The sequence below is a fragment of the Pyrus communis genome, chromosome 13 (assembly GCF_963583255.1).
Source record: "Pyrus communis chromosome 13, drPyrComm1.1, whole genome shotgun sequence".
In the NCBI taxonomy this organism is placed as follows: domain Eukaryota; kingdom Viridiplantae; phylum Streptophyta; class Magnoliopsida; order Rosales; family Rosaceae; genus Pyrus; species Pyrus communis.
In genome coordinates this window covers 307,190-328,985 of record NC_084815.1, presented here as the reverse complement: position 1 = coordinate 328,985, position 21,796 = coordinate 307,190, and the positions used below count along the sequence as shown (strand labels likewise).

Below are 21,796 nucleotides of genomic sequence, written 5' to 3'. Positions count from 1 at the left end.
GTGTTTTGATCCGCTATATTTTTGCTCGAATTCTGGCCAACAAATGAGCAAGTGCATGATTCCAAAACGGAAGGCGAACTGTTTTCGAAATGAAATGTATCCACAAAAACTTATCTGAGAGACCGCAATGAATCATTTCGTGTACTCGTCATTTGTTCTCTACAAGAAAATTACATGTGGCTTATCTAACAAGTAATACTTTCTCTATGAATAGAAACCTTACATATCAGTAAAACGGTGTACAAACTCTGATTGGCTTACTCCAAGCGTGCGCATCGATTTGTCCTCGATCCTCGTCTTGTGTGAAGTTAATGTCATCTCTACCTCAAAAACTTTCCATTTTAGTAGAAAACGATGGAAACTGAATGCCGCGTTATAGTACAAAGATAGGAACTGGATCGTATGTAGATCCAACTTTAGTCATTCGGGTCCATTTCCTCATCCTGATCAGAGTAGAGAGTAGCATTAGTTCTGTCACTGTCATTTGATTCTGGTTGTTCGTCCAGGGTACTTCCGTACTCTGAAAATTCATTGTCCTCCACTTTACCATCTTCCCCAGCTGAATCCAAAGGAACTTCTTGACCATGCTTCATCCACTTCGGGCACTCTTCTTCGCCTCCATATACAGTTCGGCCATCATGACCTTTTACATGAACTGGAGCATCGGCAGAAGACATTCTACAAGAGCATTCGGGGAGTGGGTGTGAAATGAACAAGGCTGGCTTCGACACAACGGATTGCCCTATTAGGCCTTCCTCACTTAAGCTTTTCTTAAGATGTTCCTGCACTGAGAGTGTCCAATTATGCTTGGGATGGTAGACATTGTCCCTCGTCATGTTGAACAGTTGTGCTACAACTTTCCTGTTCGAAAAGAGGACACACAAAGTTAAACAAGATCACCAATCATATATAAAAAGTCGAATTAGATTCTTTTTGTTTTTCTCTTGCCTGTCTGGTCGGTATGTTCTAGAAGAAGCAACCTCATACAAACGGTGTCCCATGACCAAGCTTGAAAAATCTGGCCATCCACTGCCATCATTGTTAAAACCAGGAAAGAATGTGTCTGCTTCCACAGAGACAATATAATCAAGAGCATCCCAAATTAGTCTATGTGCTTGCATTCTCAGATCCAAAGCAGAAAGTTCTGGTTCGATGTCAGTCTCAGTAATCCAACCATACCAGCCTTCTTTTTCATGTTGATAGATAGGTCTACCGGGAGGTGGAGGAAGAGGCCGAGGCCTAGGACCGGCCTTCTTCCATTCTTCTTTAAGTTGTTCCTCGCTTTTTGCTGGAGGTGGTTGAAATGGATTTTGCGGAAGAGGTGTTTCAGGTCCAAGTATATCAGACAATTCTTTATTGCTGCACAAGGAAGTGCGATCCACTAAGTTGGGAAACATAGCACGCAAAGGGACCAGAACACGTTGACCCCCAAATGTTTCTGAACCAGCCAGGTATATAATTGTTTTAGGAGGATACCCCATTGAACGAAGAAGAATTCCAACCTGTGAAAGTCTCAAGAAGAATAAATGAGCTAATGAACCACGAAAATGTAGATAGATTGATTTATTAATTAGCATCGATGACCCCATACATCAATGCACCACCAAAACTGAAATTTTACATTGTAAAATGACGCAATAAGTAGAAGATCAAATTTATACCATGGTTCTTAGTAACAAGCTTGTTCACAAACGTATTAACATGCTTGAGTCAAGCCCCGGAATAAGGACTCAAGCTTGAGATAATATACAAGGTTTTCAAGCCCAGGGTCTTTCTTTCTACTCCCTCCCCTCCCTTATCTTATGCTTTTGGTCAAGGCCAATCAACGAGGTAATGTAGAAATCACAGTGACACATATCCTTATTTTGAGTGGATACCTTTACAAAGGATCAGTCCTTACTTATTCTTTGTCTATTTTGAAATAAAAAATTTCGAAGTAATTAAAATACGAAAGTTGTTTTAATGAATTAGATGGTGTTGGATTAATTAAATTCTCAGTGTCATTCCATCCTCTACTGTTTTTTTTTGGTCTGCATCCTTGTTTCTTAAACCTATCACTTGAGCTTAAATTTTTGGAAACACAAATTCCACTCCCATTGTAATGTAAATATTTAATATTTAAAAGTGAAATTGAAAGAAGTATGCTTGAGGTTCTGCTTTTTCTGAACTGCTCAAATCAATTCAGCGTTGAGTGAGTGCCAAGGAAACTTAATTTCACAACCAGCACTTAAATTCACTACTAATCTTCTAGACATTCTTATGGCACTGAAAAGTGAAATTTTCAAAAACGGTAAAAAATGGACCACGAGAAAGAAGCATCAGAGTGGACTAGAAGCCACACAACAGTACTGACAATTTACAAATACATAAGCTGGATCTGAAATTAGTACTGAGCTTACCTCTTCAGGCATCAGCGGGCATGAACCATTTTCTCTACGCGAGTGTGAATCTATGCTTAGTTCCTCATGAACAATGCCCTTTTTAATCATTTGTTTCCTTCGATATTGTATGAGTTCAGTGTGAACATCCTACAGAAAAGTAGCAAGTTAACAAGATAACTTTGATAACCATGAAAGTGAATGGACACACTGTTAATATTTTGCAGTTGTTTAAGGTAGAAACCACCTGTACTCAAGAGGAGGAAGAGAACTCCAAAACTGAATTTTTATCAGACTCAGATTTAACCAAGGAACAAAGGAGAACAATCGTTTTAACACTAACTTAGACTTAACAGCTATAGATATGAAAAATATTGTAAACCGAAAGTTTAAGCTGTGTGTATGTGTTGGACAGAATTATGTTAAGTTGTAACACCCGTCACATGTGAACCTCTTTCCATCACTAAGGACCAACATGTGGAACTCAACTTAATATTGGAATTTCGTAATTGGAGGTGGTTCAAAATTAGGTTCTATTACTCTAATACTATCACAAACTATAAGCATGTAGATCAACAATTTATATTTTCACAACTACCAAAGATAAAACCGGCTTAAACATCTTACCTGAAAAAGTTCAGCACAGCCATGATATGCCAAGGTTTCTCTCACTAAACCAGGATGATACGCTAGGAAAGGTTGACCCCATGCACGTAACCTATTGGAGTATAAAAGCCACATTGATCAACTGAAGGAAAATAGTTATTAGAAGTAAATTATTAGAAGAAGTGAACAGGGTCCACCAGAAGCCAGGTAAAATGATTTTGGTTGAGGTTATGTTACTTGTAATCAGATCTATTTGAGAGGTCTTAGCTAGCTTTGCTACATGGTGGATTTCTTATGCACTATTTTTTAATTCTTGTTTTTGTTTTGATAAAGTGTTATCATTTCTTCTCAAAAAAACAAGATAAGGAAACCAATAAAGATCCATCATCTACAGAAGCTACATAAATAAAAGCTGTGATACAAAATAATCACATAACTGCCTTCTAATCTAGTAATATATACGAAAGTAATAATCCCTAAACTCTGATGAGATAGAATCCCTAAGCAAAAACCAAAACCTCACCCCTTCCCAGAAGAATATGACCACACTAGCGGATATTATAGGAAACTTCACATGGCCTTTGAAGCTCTTTAAGAGGATGTGTTCACTTTGACTGCTTGGAAAACCTAGGCATATACATTAGGCTTATAGTTTCCATTTTCCTTATACAAACTTCTATCCAATTTGTAGAAAGCCAGACCTAAGACTTTCAAAGATAAAATTTCCATACTCCATAACTCGACCCCTCCTGTTGACTCCATCCTTCTGGTTAACTCTATCTATTGCCTAATCTTTCCAACTCAACCGTAACCTTCAAATAAAATCTATTTAATTAAAAACATCTTGCATCAGATGGTCTAAGAGCAGTCTGTACTAATCAAGTTCTCTAAACACCAATATCGCTCTATTGATTCAAATCTTCAGGAAAAAAGGTGCGTTGCTAGATTCATACCTCTCCACCATCTTGTGTCCAAGCATTTGAATTTCTGGCCTGAATTGAAGTGCATGGAAGGCAACCCTGCATCTAAGTCTTTGAAACTCGGCCATGTTTGGTGGAAGGATTGACTGAAAATAGGATTATATTGCATCAACACTTAAACTTAATTGTCAAGCATGCATGCTTGGAACACAAAAATCACTAAGTGAAAAGAAACAAAACAGACTCACTACTGACATAATCATATATGAATGAATGATCCCTATGAACCAATAGGAAAGCGACAGAGAATGAATGTTTGAGTGGTTCTTAGATAACATTTATTTATTTTCATAAACAATGGTTCATAGGTGACGGTTCTAGCGCAAAAACGAGTACGACAATATGTGGTTATAAATGTTAACAGAATATGCATATTTTTTCAAGCAGATGACATTTTGAAATAGGCTATACTGTTAAACTAGTAGAAAATCAGCTACCTGCAGACATCCACCATCAGCAATGATGAAGCCGATAACTTTGGTTTTCTTGAACTTTGGTAGGACTTCTTTGATATAAAAATTTGGAGAAGCTGAATTCTTGGGTCTAAAAGAAGGGAATTCATTTCTTTTCCTTGCTGCCTTCAGATTATCTGGCAGACTCTTCACAATGACTATGTCATTTTTTAGAGATGCTATAAAGTGCACCTCATCGTAGAGATATGTAAAACTCTTGAAACGAGAGCTGGCAAAGTCATAAAAACAAAAGAGATAAGAAGCAATGAATCATATGATCGCAGCAAACTGGCATAAAAGAAGTAGCAAACTAGAAAAGAACCTGATGCCTTTTGAGCGAGTACTTTCTTGAATGTCTGGAATGACAAGAGTAGCATTTAGAAGCCTGGATATGGTGACCAGATCACAGATCTAGAAAATTAACAAAGATTTATGAACACCACATACAAATTATCACGGAATCACTTTCACATATTTGACAAATCGTACCGTAGATCTTATCTTTCCAAATCCACCAAATATTTTCGCATAAATGAAGCCATTGCTCTGTTCATTTGGAACTGTAAAAAAGATAAAAGTATTCAATCAACTAAAATATGAATGGTTCAAGGTTATCAAATACTCCAGTGACAAAAAAGAACATAGAATGAGGGAACTCAATTCAAATTCAGTATAACAAAGATAACAGTTACCATTAGCTTCGAGACTACAAAATGTGTTTGGTCATGCATGCGAGGGAACGGATTCACCAATGGGTTCAAATTGTCAAATTCATAAACTATATCATGCAAGAATATGATAAACCCAGAAACGAACAAACTAAGAAAATTCACAAATGCAAGAAAAAGGGCAAGATCATCACCAGGATAGTTGCCTCGGGGGTTGGCATAAGGCTGAAAAGACTGTAGGGTCTTCACAGGCCCCCATAGCTTCCTATTAGGAACACTCTGCATGATTGTAAAAAACAAAAGAAGCCATCAAGACAACCAAGAACATACACTCGAAATACATGTATAATGGACAGAGAAATGAATCAAAATCCCACCTGCCTCCCAGAGATAGAATCGAAATCGTTATGGAATGCGGTCAATGCGCTATACTGGACTAAATCGACAGTCGAAAATCTTGCTATAGAGATGTGCCGAAGCAATGATGCAAAAGATAAAATGAGGACAAAGAGAGCAACCCATTTTATCTTAGATTTGAACAGCATCTTGGCTCATCAAGCACACAACAAGAATTCCACTTTCCCCAATCAAACATCACATTCCAAATCCAATTTCAACTCCATGATTTTCCTACTCAAAAATCAACAATCATAATTCAATTAACCAAGAAAACAAAGACAACCCATTTGAGCTAAAACAATGAATCAATAATAAAAAAAAAAGATGTCAAATTTCGAATCAAATGATCTGAACTATTGTACCACCAGATAATCAAAGATCAAAGATTGAAAAAATCGTAAGTTAAGTCAACGAACCTCGGAAGCAGGGGCCATTAGTTAATCCAAATCTGAACAATATAAAATTGAACATGGAAAAACTTTCTCGGGAAACAAACGGAGAGCAGACGGGGGGGTATCAACGAATCTGGTGGTGTGGAGTGAAGCTTTGGATGAAAGAAAATCCGAAAGGGAAAAGGGTTTTAGATTTTGTGCGGTAAATTTGTAAAATGTAAAATGTAAAATGGAATTGGAAATTTGGAAGAAAGGAAGGAAATTTGTGTTTTGTCGTGGGTGTCGGAGTGTGTGTTTCTTCTCACCCGGATTCGTACTCCTTGTTTTAATTTTTTCGATCGAACCTTTTTTTTATGTTCAAGATCTCGAGTTTTGTTTGTCTTACTTTTACTGCACAATTAATAAATACGAGTGAAAAAAACTAATTCAAAAGTCGGGTATAAAAATAGAAAAAATTAATTAAAAGAGTTTGAAAATTTTAAATTTTAAAGAAATTAACAAAATAAAGGATAAAATAAATAGTACCATGATTGATTTTTTAGTATAAAAATATGATTTTTCGTTAAAATGAATAATACCATATGCTTTTCGTTAAAATTCTCATAAAAATATTCTTAATCAGCTGAGTTACGAATCTTTGACACTTTAATATTGTTTCTTTCTTCTTAAACTTGTTACCAACTATGTTACAAAATAATACTGTTTGTTGATATTTCTCTTAGCTAATAAGTTGTACGGTCGAGTCTAATGATGTGTAAATGATACCATTGTATTAAAGCTTGTTAAAAATATTAATTTTTTTCCTTAAAAGACACATTTGCATTCTCTCTCTTCCTTTTTCTTCAAATTACTAGCGGATAGCATTCTTTAGTAAGAGATGCGAATGGAATTGTTATTAGTACTCGAAAAAATAAAAAGCAAGTTTCATTTCAAAGTTATTTCTCCAGACTTGAAGAAGCTTTTCTCGTACTAGGGAGTGGGGACTTGATTCCGGATAAGGATTGTCTGCCCTCCCACTTCCGGTGCCCTCCTGTTTTGTATGATCACAGTTAAACTCCATCAACATTTTATATTATTTTTTTATAGAGATAATAAGACAAAAATAAATAATAATATAAAATGTTAACATGACGTAACCGTAACCACACAAACAGAAAAACATGAGAGGGCGCCGAAAATGGAAGGATCATTAATGAACCAAGGTCACGGGGGGTTTAAGACAAATTTGTGGCAGAAATGCATCCTTGTGTGGTATGTAACCCGGTAGGAAGTAGCTTGAAGATCAAACAACCCGAATGGCATTTAATTTGCCTTCATTTGCTTGCTTTTCCCATGGCTGACTGTGACCGCCCAAAGGACTCGCAAGCAACGTATCAATGATGCCCTCCGCCGCGTCTTTTTTGTTCTTGGAACACGTCTTTATATTCCATTTTTTTCATGAATCCCTTTTTAACGGAAGAAACGGAACTTCGAGTGGTTCATTGGCCGGCGATCATACAATCTCATAACAAAAATTAGTCGGAATTTTTGTTGCTAATCTACGATTTCCAAACACATCATCTACTTTCAATCAAATATTCATTCTTACATATGCAAACTCCCAACTTTGAACGGGCTAACCAACTGGATCCAAATCAGCCTCCGCATCCTCACCATCAAGCATCCCTGCCCCAACCTCGACCTCAGCATCTGCTTCCAACTGACCTCCCTCTTGACCCACATCCGCATCGGAGCTTTGCTTCTGATGTTCATCGGGGATTGGACTTCCACCTTGGGACATGTTGCCAGCTGCAGCAATGGTATCAGCGTCCATTGGCGTCCCTGAGGCTTCACCATCTAATTCACTTGCAGGTGTAGCATTCTTCAGGGAAAAAAATATTGTCAAAATTCTTGGGGTACAATTAATGCTGATACTTCCATATACGTACACATGCATTTACTTGATCTCAAATTTGAAAACAACCTACCCCAAGACAAAAGGGAACACAAAATATACAACAATACAGGGACAAAAGTTTATAACATTTTTCATCTCATTTTTTCAATCTTTAGGCTGAAGATGCATAGCACAGATCAGGTGTTATGCAGCCATGTAACGTTATGTCTAAATAATAAAGATGTTTGTTTCTAAATCTCATCGGCAATATACACGCACAAACAAACACATACACATTATTCATATTATTTCCTCATTTGCATATTCAACTTTCTACAGGAATCAAAGATGTCTACAATAAAACGCTACAAATTCAACACACTGCCAATTATATACCTGATTTTCTTCTAATCGATGTGCAGCACCTTTTGATTCCTCCTTTTTAGCACGTTTAGACCTGTCATTTGGTTTAGCTTGGTATTTAGACCGCTCCTCAGGAGTCAAAAGTTCCAGCGGTACAACTCCTTCAATACCATGTTCAGTAAACTGCAATGACATCCACACAAGTGGTGTAAAGCTCAGTGAAAAATGAAATAATACATTAACTATGCAAACATAGTTATATTCATACTCGAGAAAATCCTTCCAAGTCTTGTCTAGCTGAAAATCGAAGACCTTTCCAGCAATAAACCTGCATGTTGAAATTTTACTATTGGATAAAACAAAATCAAATTTTAAGTGGAACACTAGTTTGAGTTTCAACAATTCTAATATTCAACAGCAAGAGGTAATGCACATTGAATCACATTGTGAAACAGTTGAACAGCTATTAAATAAAATAGCACTCTATATTACCAATGAACCCTAGTCAAAATGCAACCCAGCTTTTATCTATATGATTGTCTTCTGATATTGACCCAAAATTCTGGAAGAAAACTCACTCGGCTATTTTTGTGGTGATACTCAGGTTCTATTCCAGCTGCTGGATCCATCTGTAACTCAAAGAAATTCATCTTACTAAACAGTTAATGAGAAAATAAAAAATCCATAGCATGAGAAGGGACAAGAGTGAGCGCGAGTACACACACACAACATGCTACTTTGGGCATTGAGAAGTAAATAGTACTTACATCTTCAACCAAGGGCTTCCAGTACTCAGTGATGGAAGGTGTTCGAACACGTTGAGGATCAGTTAAAGCAATCTGGAGAAGTAAAAAAGAACTATCAAACAACAATACTGAAAGGAACATATTGCTACATATTTACATGTTTCTTCCTCAACAACTTGATTTGTAATCTTTGTCTTCTTTATAGTAAGAACTGAACTGATATTCTATGAGTATAAAAGTACTAATTCAGAAAGGACAGTAGGTATGAACCATGAAGAATCAGCAAGATGCTATTAACTTTTTTTGTTAACAGCTGATAATATAATTATTTATATATACTGTGTGAGTGTGGGGGTGTACATTTCCTCGTGATGATCACCGCCACTCTTGAAAATAAATCAAACTTTGTCTCAATATTTAAATACAGAATCGGTGAAGCTTGTGAAACATTGGAGGTTGCAAAAAATAATTGCATATATTCAAAACCTTGTGAATGTTTGTCATGTTTGAAGCCAGATTTATTTCAACAATCTTGTCATAAATAGCAATCTAGCATACCGGATTCTGATCTGCCCACTTCCACAACTGAGATAGTTCTTTATTTCCCATTCTCCATCTCGGCCTACTGTTGAATTTAGGACAAAAAAAAACCAAAAGTTAATATAATGAGCACTGCAAACTTATTAAATATCTTCACAGGTCGCAACAAACAGAAGGCTGACAAAAGTTGGTGAACAATTCAAAAATTTTAATTCGTAGGCATGGGTATATATGCCAGCAAAAATCCATGAGTTCATCTAGCATGTGAATTTGTTTATTTTTCTGCGTAGATCGTAGCTTATTTTAAAATATACCATTATGAAGGTAGGGTTGTCTTTCTCTCAATCCAAATCATTTCGTACATTCAAGTAAGAGGAAACAATCTCCACCACAAGGCAAAACATCAGCACTTGGTCAGAAGACCTCATCTCAAAAACAGTCTAGTTTTGTTTCCTTTTTTCTTGGTGAAAGTGAGTGCAGAAGTATCAGCTCGTATCAGGGCAGCATTTGGGTAGCAGGGTTCTGCCAAAAAAATGTGTAAATCTTATTCCTTCGTACAATATCATTGAGGACCAGTGGAATGTCTTTAATATTTCCAGAGATGTCACCGCAATTTTGACCAATTTCCAAGTTCTTGCTCTGTTATGTAAAATGGTAGTATCACTGGAATCTCTGAAGTTGTTAATATTCCCATGGAAGTTTTCTACAGCAATGTCTTTAGTATTTCCAGAGATAAAGTTGAGATCTGAAGGAAATGTCTTTAATACTACACATCAAAAGTTGAAACAATATACACCCGTGTCTATACCAGTAACGCAAAACTTCAGAAACAAAAAAAATCGAAACATCAAAACGACGAGTCAAAATATGCATCACTGTTTAGAATAAAGAGATATAAAACATACATAAAAGATAAACCTATTCCCAAGGCCATGAATAACTAAAGTAGAATTGCCCAGCAGGGCTAGCAAACAAAGGATGAATTTACTTCTATCTGCTTCAGTTATTCTTATTAAGACCTTATACATAAGGAAAAAATAAAATTGTTCAATTTTTTCTTATTAAAAAACACATTAAAAGGAATAGCAGGACCCAGACAAGCAGGCCACTGAATTGCATACCGCTTTTTGGCTCCTTCTTGGATCACCTTTTTCTCCATTGGCTGCTTCTCAAATGGGGGACAACCGTCACATTTCCACCATACCTAATAATAGATTAAATGCATATTATGCTCAAGAACAACAATAACATTTTCTGAGAATAGCGTGGCTGAAGCCAGATAACACACTCACCCAATTCCTTTCACGTTCCAATATATGCTCAATTTTATTAAGAAATTCCTTCCCTTTGGGCGGAGTCATCTCAAGCAGCTTTTTGACACGCTCCTCACAAGATTTTATTTCCTCTTTCTGAAATCAACAAGGAAATCTTTAGCAGACATCATAAATTGCACAGATATTCTAAAGCTGACTTTATAGTATCATACAAAACCTTTTGCCATAACCATGTCCAAATGAAAGTAAATCCTCTTTACCAGTTCACAATGAAAGGTATACTACACAAATTCATTAATTTTTCAAGCTTAAAGAAAATGTAAGCAGTGTCCATTCGCATCTTAATAAAGATAAGATATAGTCCCAAGTACAACTCAATTACCCAGGGACCATCAGTTGCTTTTTAATACAATAAACTTAGAGTAAATTAGCAATTTTTTTTTTTTTTTTTTTTTTTTTTGAGAAGAAACAATAACAAAACTGATGCAAATGACTGGGATAATGCTGCACTCATAAGCGAACACAAGCACAGAACATTGATATAAAGTTACAGGTGAGATCTGAATGTAGTACTCTAATCCACCCTTGTTCCAAATTCCTAACTTTGGAGATAAACAATAACAAAATCATAACATATCTAAGGCATCTCAATTTATTCCATTTTTTGTCAACATCTTTTGTTATAACCAACACCGCCGAGGTAAATTCTCTTTCTAAAGATAGCACCACCTGAGGAAAGTTGTCTTCTTTTCTAATGAAAGCAAAAGAAGAAGGAAGAAAGTTACAAAAGTCAACAAGATATAACTACAACACTGACCATGCTTTCGGAAGGTAAATCTTTTTCACTTTTTCCCGGGGCCTACAAGAAAAGAAGAGTTAGTTTTACCATATTAGAGTACTATAGGGAAAAATAGATCAATTAGAAAGTTGAAAAGGGCCATTATAACAAGCCCAAAGATTAGGAAGGTGTAATGATATTTCCCCAAAATCAATATTAAGACCTGTTTAACTCTACCTTCAGATAATCGAACAATATGAGGCACTGCACAAGAATGTGACGTCGGAAACTGGGATCCTTCAACTGTGCTCACCAGAAAACATCAAAATTCAAGGATTTGATTCCTAATCAAAATAATGGTCTGCTACAATTAAACTCTAAGTCAACACTCCAGCATTACTAACCTCCAAACCCATCAGTTTACTGCTTGTAAGATATTTTATGCTAAAATTTGTTGCTTCCTCCTCCAAGTTATTGGCATCTCCCTCTTCATCACTTAATGGTTGAGCTTCAAAGGTATTCAAAACAACCTAACAAGACATTCAAGAAAAGAATATTTGAGTGAATAATAAAATAAAGAGAAACTGGCATACCATAAAGATAAATAAAACGAAGATGTCAGAAGACTGTTATTACCATTAAACCAGACGTAAATTTCTTCCACTTGGTAGGACCAAGAGTTAAGGAAGGAGGGTTACAGAAGCTTTCCTGAAAATCCATCCAGACAAGTTTTTAGCATAATGAATGATATCAATGATATCAGTTTACAAGAAGAATTACAGAAACAAAGTATGAATATTTAACAACATTTCAAACTATATAACCTTTTAGCATTATATATAGACACTCCCTAAGCTCAAAACTCAAATCAAAATGGAGAAGAGGAAACCATAACTAAAAAGCTTAGCTCCGTATTACTTCAAAGTTGCATAGTTTACCTGTAAACTCCAAAAGGTTTTGTAAAAGTTGAAATCGATGGAAATTCCTGAAAATTATAAAACAGATAACATATATGCTCAAGAGACCTATACTCACCAAAAAGTTATACACATTAGATATATTATACAGATATACGTGTAATAATATGTTGACATCAACATTGAGAAACCAAGCAACTGTCATTAGCAAGGATGTACCATCAGGGGGGTCTTTCTCATATTTTGTCTCGTTTGATGTGTTAAAAACTCCTTTTATATTAACAGCTGCACACAGTAACCATAAGAGCAACATGAATATATAGTCCAACTGAACACCAGGGTCGAGAGCAATTAAATTACAAGTGAAGACAAGGATTGAGGACAAAAAGGTACCTGAACGCTCAGATAATGGGAAAAAGTGTGCCAAAAACATTAGAATTCGTCCACAAAATACCACGTCATTTGCCTATGAGTCAGGTTCAAAGAAATTAGTACGCAACATGACTATAACAATAAGTTTTTCAAGTAAAATTTAATCATCAAAGTGGATATAGTTTCATCAAATAAGGACTTCTTGAAGTGGTACAACAATAGCCAAAACACTTAATTTCAAAAAACAAAAAATTAGTTCATAAATCAAAAGAGAGAAAAACAATATCAAAATGATTGTATACCACATTTTAAATTTTGTTTATCACAGTGAAGCAATGTGAGGAACACAATGGAGCAATGTGAGAAACACATAAGAACCTCCCTAGCACAAATATGCAATGCCCCATCCTCAAGTCTATAATGTCAAATATGTAACCACCATTACATAATTAGGAGTACAACACATATTAACCTGAGCACCTGTTATTTTCTATAAACATTATAAAACCAGCTTTAAATGTGACTTCTGAATGGCATACCAATTTTTGGTTTTTGAAAAACAAACAAATATCACAATATAGGGGAAAGTTTCAAAAATGAAAGTTGGCTGTAAAAGCAAAGATGACTACTATGATTAGTAACACCACCTTTGACAGACGACGAAGAAGTTGATTGCATGTTCTCAACATCACAAGTTTTCCTCGAGCAAAAAGCTCAGGCTGCATGAGGAGTACCATATAAAGTATAGCAGGATGTAAAAGAGAAGGAAAATGGGAAACTTAGAATAAAAAAACAAAACACGGAAAAATAATCCATTGACATATAAAAAGCACAAACCTTTCCTAATATATCTTGTTTACTCTCAATATAACCGAAAACGTCTTTGCAATTTCTCATAGTTGACATTTCTGTTAAGTCTTCTAACAGCTGAAAGATCATGCCGCCTTCGACGTGCTCTTTCTCACAAAGATACAACACAACGTCTGGTGCATCAGAAGATAAAAGGAGCTGTATAAGGCAGAGGGAGAGAATAGTATATATGTGGAGATAGAGCAAGAGAGAGACGCATTCTATAAGACTCGTCAATTTTCTTCTTCACTAAAACCAATATTACAAGCCATTTTCCATAGAGTAGCCCTTGTAAGGCAAAGAACTGACCTAAAAAAGCTTATTGTTTACATTAGAGGATATACAGGTCTACAATTGAGAATCAAAAGTCAATTCTGAATTTTGTCAAAAAGTAGTTAGGTGCGATTTAAATGTCAAAAGATAAACCACAAAAATTAATAGCAATACGAATTCTTATCAGAAAAACATCAATGTATAAATTATTCTCAGAGTTTAAAGATTTATGCTGGCTGAGTGCACAACAAGAAACATATCGAAATACCAACACAACATGTAGGAATTTTTATATTAGAAAGTGTATAAGCTTCTTCTAAAAAGCAAGTCAAGAACATTAGATACGTACAACTAAGTGCTTGCAATAGTTTAACAGAAACATGTACAGACCAAGAAGACGTGGAATATGTCCTTGGGCAGTTTCTCCAGCATCAATTGGTTGACCATACTGCATTATCTGCTCACCAGACTGTACTGCAGAAGACTGAGAATCTCAAGTTACGCGACATAAAATTACAAATAAAACCAAATGCATAAGAGAGAGAAAATTCTGTATTGATGTCAAATATGTAAAGAGGGTTCAGGTTGATGGGGAATCAGGTATATAACAGGGTCTACTTTACTTCAGATTTAGATAGAATACATGACTGTGATGCAATGTTTTAAAAGGCTCGCCTCAGGGCGTGCCTAGGCGCCCTGTGAGGCTGGGCTTGATGGTTGCTGCATTTGTTTTGAGGGAGTGGGCAGAAGGCGTCCTGGGAGCCGCCTAGGCGCTCATCAGGGGGAATTTTTTTTTTTTTTTTTTTTTTTTACTCCCAAACCCAAATTTTGGGTAGGAATTTAACTGCCTCATACCTCTTCCTTGCACTATCATCTCTCTGCCTTTTTTTCTGATTTTTATTTTTTTTATATAATGGATGTGTGTGTTGTCTGCATGCATTGTTATATGTGTGCTCATTGTGCTTTTCATCCTCTATTTTATATATATAATATAATATATGTATATATATGTGTATATGTATTTATAATATATGTGAGTGCTGAGGGTGATTATTGATTAATAATCTTCTTCTTTTTTTAATATAATATATGTGTACGCTCAATGTATATATTAAAAAATTTAGGTCACGCCTAGGCTGGGCTATCCCTTGGACGCCTCGCCCACGCCTCACACTTTTAATACATTGCTGTGACGTCAAATAAGCATAAGGTCTTTTTTTAGCGTGCTACAAACATTAATTTCCTGTGGATGACCACCATGCTAACATATGCAGAAAAAAACTAGAAATGCAGTATACTTCAGAAGTATAATCAAATAATCAAAATATTCTGTTCACAAGTACAAGAAAGAGATACATACCACCAGTTCCTGAAGCAATGTCCGAAGGATATTTTCTAGCAATTGATTCTCATCTTGGACTAACTTTGTTTGTTTCTGTCATGATGAAATCAATTGGCCCAATTCTTATTGACCAAACAACAAAATCCAGAAAAAATAAAGATTTAAATATGTGATTAATGTACAATCAGGATATATGTGAAGAAAGCAATGCTCCCTTGAACACCAAGGATAAAGCCTAGAATCAAGTAAAGGACTCATTGGAAAATTAGAAATTGGAGTCTTTATCAGACAAAAGTAGCAAAAAAAAGTGTATCCAAATGTAGCAAACAGAAAGAGAATGAAATCCCAACCGTATTTCAGCCTTGAGAAGCAAAGCCATAAATAGCTAAGCATGCATTTACACAAGACTTAATCTTTGGGAAGCAAAAAATATAAATAAGAAGAACCCTGAACATGAAGGATCTATAGTTGTTACCTGAGGTTGTATAACTTGTTGAACTGTCTGAAGGGCAAACCTTTCAGGTGGACCGGGCTGCAATATGGCCGTCCTGAACACTTCCTGAGAATAAAAACAGAAAGAAAATTTAACCATACTTGACAGAGAAGACAAATAACAATCAAAATTATAACTGTAATGAAAATAAGACTAACCATGTTAAAGACTTCAACCAGAGTGCTGACACTGAAGCCAATGACAAACAGTCCGCTTTCCGCTCTGTCAAACAAAGCCTTCCCAAAAGCTCAATTAAAATGATTTCAAAAATATTCTGCAGCAGCAAAAATGAAAAGTATCGTCTAAAGAAATTAAACCGGCAGTGACATTTGGAACTGCATGGCAGAATGTAGAACAGGCAGAGACCCAGGAATGGAAAATGTGGAGGGATGAAATTCCAAGCCAATTTTCCTCGGTTAAAAATTATACAGTGCCCTTTATTAATATGAGATTTCCCCAATTTTATAGATCAACGAATCAACAGACTTTACACTGAGAAAGAAGTTATTCAAAAACAGAACTCCATCGTTTCGTTGTCCATTTGAATCTTCAGTGAGTACTAATCTCACTTTGTTTTCACTTTTTAGAAGCTATTACAAATTGATTACAGTTGAAAATTTCGAATTCATCTGTTTGTAATGGCAACATCCCTAAATCCTCAATACGCAAATTCCTAAATTAGAGAACGAAGCGGAATTAAAAATAGAAGAGGCAATAAATCTCTTACCCGGCAGAGGTCACGGCGGCGGGGCGAGTTATGAGGAGAGAGTCGTGCTTTACGTACGGCGGCGACCCGGGGAAGAAGAAGTTGATGTTGTCTACTACTGTAAAATCCAGTCCCTGCTCTTTTTGCCGTCACGGGCTTCGCCAAATTATATGGGTAAAAACACCTGAACAAAAAGAAAGCTACATGTCGTTTTTTATTTTTGACGGAAATTTTTCGAGGGCGCCATGTGGCAGTGGCAAGCCGATCCACTCGTCTCGACTCTCGAGTGGTGATTAATCCCACTTTGCAGGATGTGGTGACACTTCGCGGCCTTTACCAAAAAGAAAAAAAATTACTTTTTACATTCGAGTTTGTTGATTAGTTTAATTTCTCCCTCTTATATATCATTTGTTGGTTATTTCACAAAAGGAGAATATTGTTTGCTATGGATAAAAAAAGAGTGGTTCAAGGAGAAAATGAGAAAAGTGATGAATTGAGTTGTTTTTTTTATTATTATTAGAAAAAAAAAAAAAAAAAAAAAAAAAAAACCAGTTTGTGGCTTTGACGGCAATCCACTTTTTTTGGAGCCGGAAAGAGTCAGGCAGGTATTTCAGGTTTTTTCTGACCACCATCTTGTGATTCACTAGCGCTAAAAATAGAACTCATAACATGTCATGTAAAATAAAAATAACTTGTATATTATTAGTAGATGATTAATTTCTTATGCTCTAAAATATATAAAAAGTGAGAAACGACCGCATAGACTATAAATAAGATGGACGGGATTTAATTTTTATTAGTTTGGACTCGAACAAAGGACTCCAGTTCCTTAATAGTCTTCCAAAGATTCTCGAACACAATGATCTCATAGTTGATGGGGCCACTATAGATCGAAGAAGAATTGACAACCGCAATGACAAGCTTTAAATTGGTTCCCTCCACTATTTAGAACTGTCCCCCAACTAACTTTTGCAACACCAGTTTTTTGTTATAAATCTTGTTGTACTTGGAGATAGCAAACTCCGCGATCTTCCTCAAATGTGGGTCGCTCAAGTTGTCAATGGAGAAGTACCCACCCCTTTGTGAACGGTACTAGGGAGGGTAATTGTGCTCTTCTCCTCCTCCTACTCCATACGCGGTGGCAGCAACGGAAAGATACAACAAGACGGTGAGGAGTAGGAGGAGGCAATACATGTGATACATGCTTATCGTTAGTTTCGTGTTTGTCTCGAGAAAAAATAGAAAAGTGAGAGAGAAACAAATGCCGCATTAACTTGGAATGTAAACTACGTTTATAATGAATAACAATTAAATTGGAGGGCAAAAAGGAGTCCCTGTTTTGTTATATGAAAAATATAAGGAAAATAAACACTACACCATAATTAAGAGAATGACAAAAAAAATGACCAAAAAAATGAAAATTGTTGCAGTCCTATTAGATTAGGAATGTGATTATGTAAATCCTATTATATATGGGATATCTCTTAGACTTGATATTATTATATTAGTGTTGTAATCTTATTAGGGTAAGGAATTTACCTTCCCTACTACTATAAATAAAGGCACAATAGGTAACATAACACACATCTCACAATTACACATCACTCTCTTCTCGCTCTATTGCTGCCGTACCCCTTCTCTCCATCATTTATAAAGATTCAGTAAATTAAGCCAATATCAAAAATCAATTTCAAATAATAATGATATACTAATTAGTTGCTTAAAATCATGTTCTTTGATTAATTGCATTGTTGAGTACATTCGATACGGATCAATTGGGCAACGTATATAGTGACTTTTATTTCTTTCACATATTTAAAAAAAGATATTATTTCTTTTGTTTTGTGGGTTTTAATGACTAAAAAGGAAAGACATGGAGGGTTTAACAAATAAACTTCAATTGTTTGTCTCTTGCCTTTAGCTTTCCTCAAATTAGCTTCCGATGTTTCAAGAGTTTGTTGAACTTCTTATGGATCAATGTCACTATCCTTCTCTGTATCATCTACTAAAATTCAGCCCTTCCCTTTTTAGACGTCACATGCTTCACCAAATTATATGGACACAACAAACCTGAACAAAAAGAAAGCTACATGTCGTTTTTTATATTTGCCAAAATTTTTACGAAAGTACTCTGTGGCCAGAGGCAAGCCAAACCTTGAGTGGAGATAAGTCCCACTTTTCCAGTGTGCGGACACTTCACGATCTTTACCCCAAAAAAAATCTAATTTTTTAGAGGTTGTTAATGAGTTTAATTTCTTCCTGTTCTTATATCGTTTTATTGGTTATTTCACAAATGAGAAAATTATTTGCTATTAAACGAAAAAAGAGTGAGTCAAGGAGAATCTGAGAAAAGTAATGAAATTCAGTTGTTTTCAAACTGTGTTTGTATTATGTTGTTTTTTCTTATTATAAAAAAAAGGACTAGTTGGTAGCTTCACCACGGCAATCATTCCTTTCAGAAGTCGGGAAGACTTACAGAGGTATTTCAACTTCTCTTTAGCCACCATCGTGTGATTAACACGCACAAAAAATCGAACTCATAATGTCACATCCCAGCCGGGGACGGATCACTTCCCGGGCCCGCTCCACCACCGTAGCACGATATTGTCCGCTTTGGGCTTACCATTCCCTCACGATTTTGTTTTTGGGAACTCACGAGCAACTTCCCAGTGGTTCACCCATCATGGGATTGCTCTAGCCTTCTTCTCGCTTAACTTCGGAGTTCCTACGGAACCCGAAGCCAGTGAGCTCCCAAAAAACCTCGTGCTAGGTAGGGATGAGAATATACATTTAAGGATTACTCCCCTGGGCGATGTGGGATGTCACAATCCACCCCACTTAGGGGCCCGACGTCCTTGTCGGCACACCACGGCCAGGGTTAGGCTCTGATACCAATTTGTCACATCCCCGCCCGGGGCGGATCACTTCCCGAGCCCGCTCCACCACCGTAGCACGATATTGTCTGCTTTGGGCTTACCATTCCCTCACGATTTTGTTTTTGGGAACTCACGAGCAACTTCCCAGTAGGTTACCCATCATGAGATTGCTCTAGCCTCCTTCTCGCTTAACTTCGGAGTTCCTACAGAACCCGAAGCCAGTGACCTCCTAAAAGGCCTCGTGCTAGGTAGGGATGAGAATATACATTTAAGGATCACTCCCCTGAGCGATGTGGGATGTCACACATAATGCATCATGTGAAAGTAACTTATATATTATTAGTTGATAATGCTCTAAAACATATAAGAAAGAAATGAGAAAAAGGTCTCCAGAAACCTTATAAATAAGGTGGACTGGATTTAAGTTTTATTAATTTGGACTCGAACAAAGGATTTCAGTTCCTTAATAGTCCTCCAAAGATTTTCGAACACAATGATCTCATAGTTGATTGGGCCGCTAAAGACCTTAGAAGAATTGAGAACCGTAATGATAAGCTTGTAAGAGCATCCCCAGCGTGGGGTTTCGCTCGGGGGAAGGGGTCCAAAACAATGGCCCGAGGGCCGGTGACGTCGCTCCAGCGTGGGGGAGGCCGAAGGCAGGGGGAGGCCCGAGGGCCAGGCCCGTGAGGGATTGCCAGGCCTTGAGCCCGAGGTGGGGGTGACGCAAGGCTGACGCCAGGGTGGCGTCAGCGCATTATTTAATTTTTTTTGTGTCAGGCGCATGCACCCCACCCGCGCGTGGGGGCGCGTCGCCAACACAAAAAAAATTTAAAAAAGCAAGTGTCAGTTACCGTTGGGAAGCCACGTGGCTTCCCACGGTGCGTTAGATCTTAACGGTCACTTAATGTGGACCGTTAAATCTCAACGGTAAAAAAAAAAAAAAAAAGTCAGATTTAATATCCACCGTTCGATCTGAGATCAACGGTGGATATTTAAATTCTTTATAAATTAAAAAACAAATGAAAAAAATAGTTTTAAAAATCTGAAAAGTTACCGTTGTGACACGTGGCACAATCTGGAGTGTTGGAATTCAAATTTTTTTATATCCAACGGCAGAGATTAATTAATTGAATAAAAATTTAAAAAAAATTGTAAAAAATTCAAAAAAATTCAAAAAAATATCTGAAAAAAATTGTAAAAAAAATTGTTTTTACTTTTCTATAAATACCTTCTCATTATCATCTACCTTACACAACAATTTCATATTTTCTCAACTACTTTCAATCACATTCCTTTCTTTGTCTCAAAGTTTGAATCCATTTTTTTTTCAACAAAATGACCACTGGTGCAGGTACGAATTGGTCGCTTATTAAAGATGTTGTGTTGTGTACTAGCTGGGTTGAAATTACTCATAGTTCACTTACGGGTAATGAGATGCAGTTGCGAGAAATGTGGAGTCTTATTCATACCAATTTTCTTGAGAAAATTGGTGGGAAAAGAACCAAAGAATCGATGTCCAGTCGTTGGAAATTACTTAGCCAATCGTTTAGTACATGGAGAGACGCTTTGGCACAAGCTAGTAGTAATATTCGAAGTGGGGAAAATTACTCAGATCAGGTAACAATATATTATTTATTTGATACCCAAATTTACATTATAATTATTTGTTTGTATTATTTATTTGTTACATACTTACATTATAATTATTTGTTTGTATTATTTATTTGTTACGTACAAAGTTTATTATTTATTGTTACTTATTTGTTACATTATAATTATGTTGTTTGTATTATTTATTTATTTGTTTGTTTGTATTATTTATTTACTAAACTTGGAACTCTAGCCCCATGTTATGATTAACATGACATATATATATATACTAGCAATGGTGCCCGCGTGATGCTGCGGGTTTTTAAATAGCATATAGCATGTAGAAAGTTATTTTTACAACTTTGCCTAACTCAAGAAATAGATAAAAATTTGTTTCTCACCGAAATATATGAATTTGAATCTTAGTGGTGAAATACAGAAAAAAAAACATAACAGTTCTATGAATTGTATAGAGAGAAATGGTCACAACAATTTTAGCCTATTACATTTATGGTTCAAGTTTTGAACGAAGAATTAGTTTATCGGCAAGGATTGGATATAAAGAAACATAACAGTTCTATGAATTGTAAAGGAGCAAATATGATGAAAGACATACCAAGATTTGATGGTCATATGTTGAGAAAAGTCCACATCGCTGATTGATGCATGGTATTTTCAATAGATGAACGGTCGAAGTTGCAAGAAAAAAAAAAGAATCAATTTATGAGTAGTTGGAAGAATCATTATTTGTTAAAAAGGTGTTGATTCAAATATAAACAAATGAAACTAACTGTAAAAGAAAGGCTTACCGAATGTTGCTCCAAATTGAGTTCAGAATGAGTGTAGTTGCGGAAATTCTGTGCAACACTCTGTTGAAGACATGTAAAAAGTAGATCACAGAATATTTACATCACCGTGAACAAAGA

General features: G+C 36.1%; 2 protein-coding genes across 2 annotated transcripts; both read right to left on the bottom strand.

The window, feature by feature from the left end:
• Positions 1–117: 117 nt before the first annotated feature.
• On the bottom strand, positions 118–6,169 carry LOC137713609 (protein EMBRYO SAC DEVELOPMENT ARREST 30-like). The gene is made up of 11 exons (XM_068452930.1): positions 5,900–6,169; positions 5,462–5,714; positions 5,279–5,363; positions 4,906–4,976; positions 4,739–4,827; positions 4,402–4,645; positions 3,938–4,050; positions 3,006–3,096; positions 2,400–2,528; positions 949–1,502; positions 118–861 (listed from the first exon to the last, which is right to left on the bottom strand). Exons 2-11 carry the CDS (start codon positions 5,627–5,629, stop codon positions 417–419), a joined length of 1,989 nt encoding a protein of 662 aa, XP_068309031.1. The 5' UTR covers positions 5,630–5,714; positions 5,900–6,169; the 3' UTR covers positions 118–416.
• A 1,146-nt stretch (positions 6,170–7,315) lies between these two features.
• On the bottom strand, positions 7,316–16,574 carry LOC137713007 (THO complex subunit 1). Its single transcript, XM_068452235.1, has 22 exons — positions 16,426–16,574; positions 15,857–15,972; positions 15,681–15,764; positions 15,224–15,298; positions 14,254–14,347; positions 13,579–13,724; positions 13,389–13,460; positions 12,763–12,835; positions 12,589–12,654; positions 12,391–12,437; positions 12,089–12,160; positions 11,857–11,982; positions 11,690–11,755; positions 11,492–11,533; positions 10,693–10,809; positions 10,522–10,604; positions 9,419–9,485; positions 8,882–8,953; positions 8,693–8,743; positions 8,383–8,442; positions 8,148–8,297; positions 7,316–7,736 (listed from the first exon to the last, which is right to left on the bottom strand). The coding sequence occupies exons 2-22, from the start codon at positions 15,857–15,859 to the stop codon at positions 7,491–7,493; spliced, it is 1,812 nt and encodes a 603-aa protein (XP_068308336.1). The 5' UTR covers positions 15,860–15,972; positions 16,426–16,574; the 3' UTR covers positions 7,316–7,490.
• Positions 16,575–21,796: the final 5,222 nt, after the last annotated feature.

What these genes read in the sequence shown, in the direction of transcription:
- LOC137713609 (XM_068452930.1), bottom strand. Translation starts at nt 5,629, where the DNA reads ATGCTGTTCAAATCTAAGATAAAATGGGTTGCTCTCTTTGTCCTCATT. An exon ending in ACTCGCTCAAAAGGCATCAG is followed by an intron (nt 4,646 to 4,738) that starts GTTCTTTTCTAG and finishes TGACTTTGCCAG; the next exon opens with CTCTCGTTTCAAGAGTTTTA. An exon ending in CTGATGGTGGATGTCTGCAG is followed by an intron (nt 4,051 to 4,401) that starts GTAGCTGATTTT and finishes TCCTATTTTCAG; the next exon opens with TCAATCCTTCCACCAAACAT.
- LOC137713007 (XM_068452235.1), bottom strand. An exon ending in GGAAGCCCTTGGTTGAAGAT is followed by an intron (nt 8,744 to 8,881) that starts GTAAGTACTATT and finishes TTTGAGTTACAG; the next exon opens with ATGGATCCAGCAGCTGGAAT. An exon ending in ACTTGGAAGGATTTTCTCGA is followed by an intron (nt 8,298 to 8,382) that starts GTATGAATATAA and finishes ATGTCATTGCAG; the next exon opens with TTTACTGAACATGGTATTGA.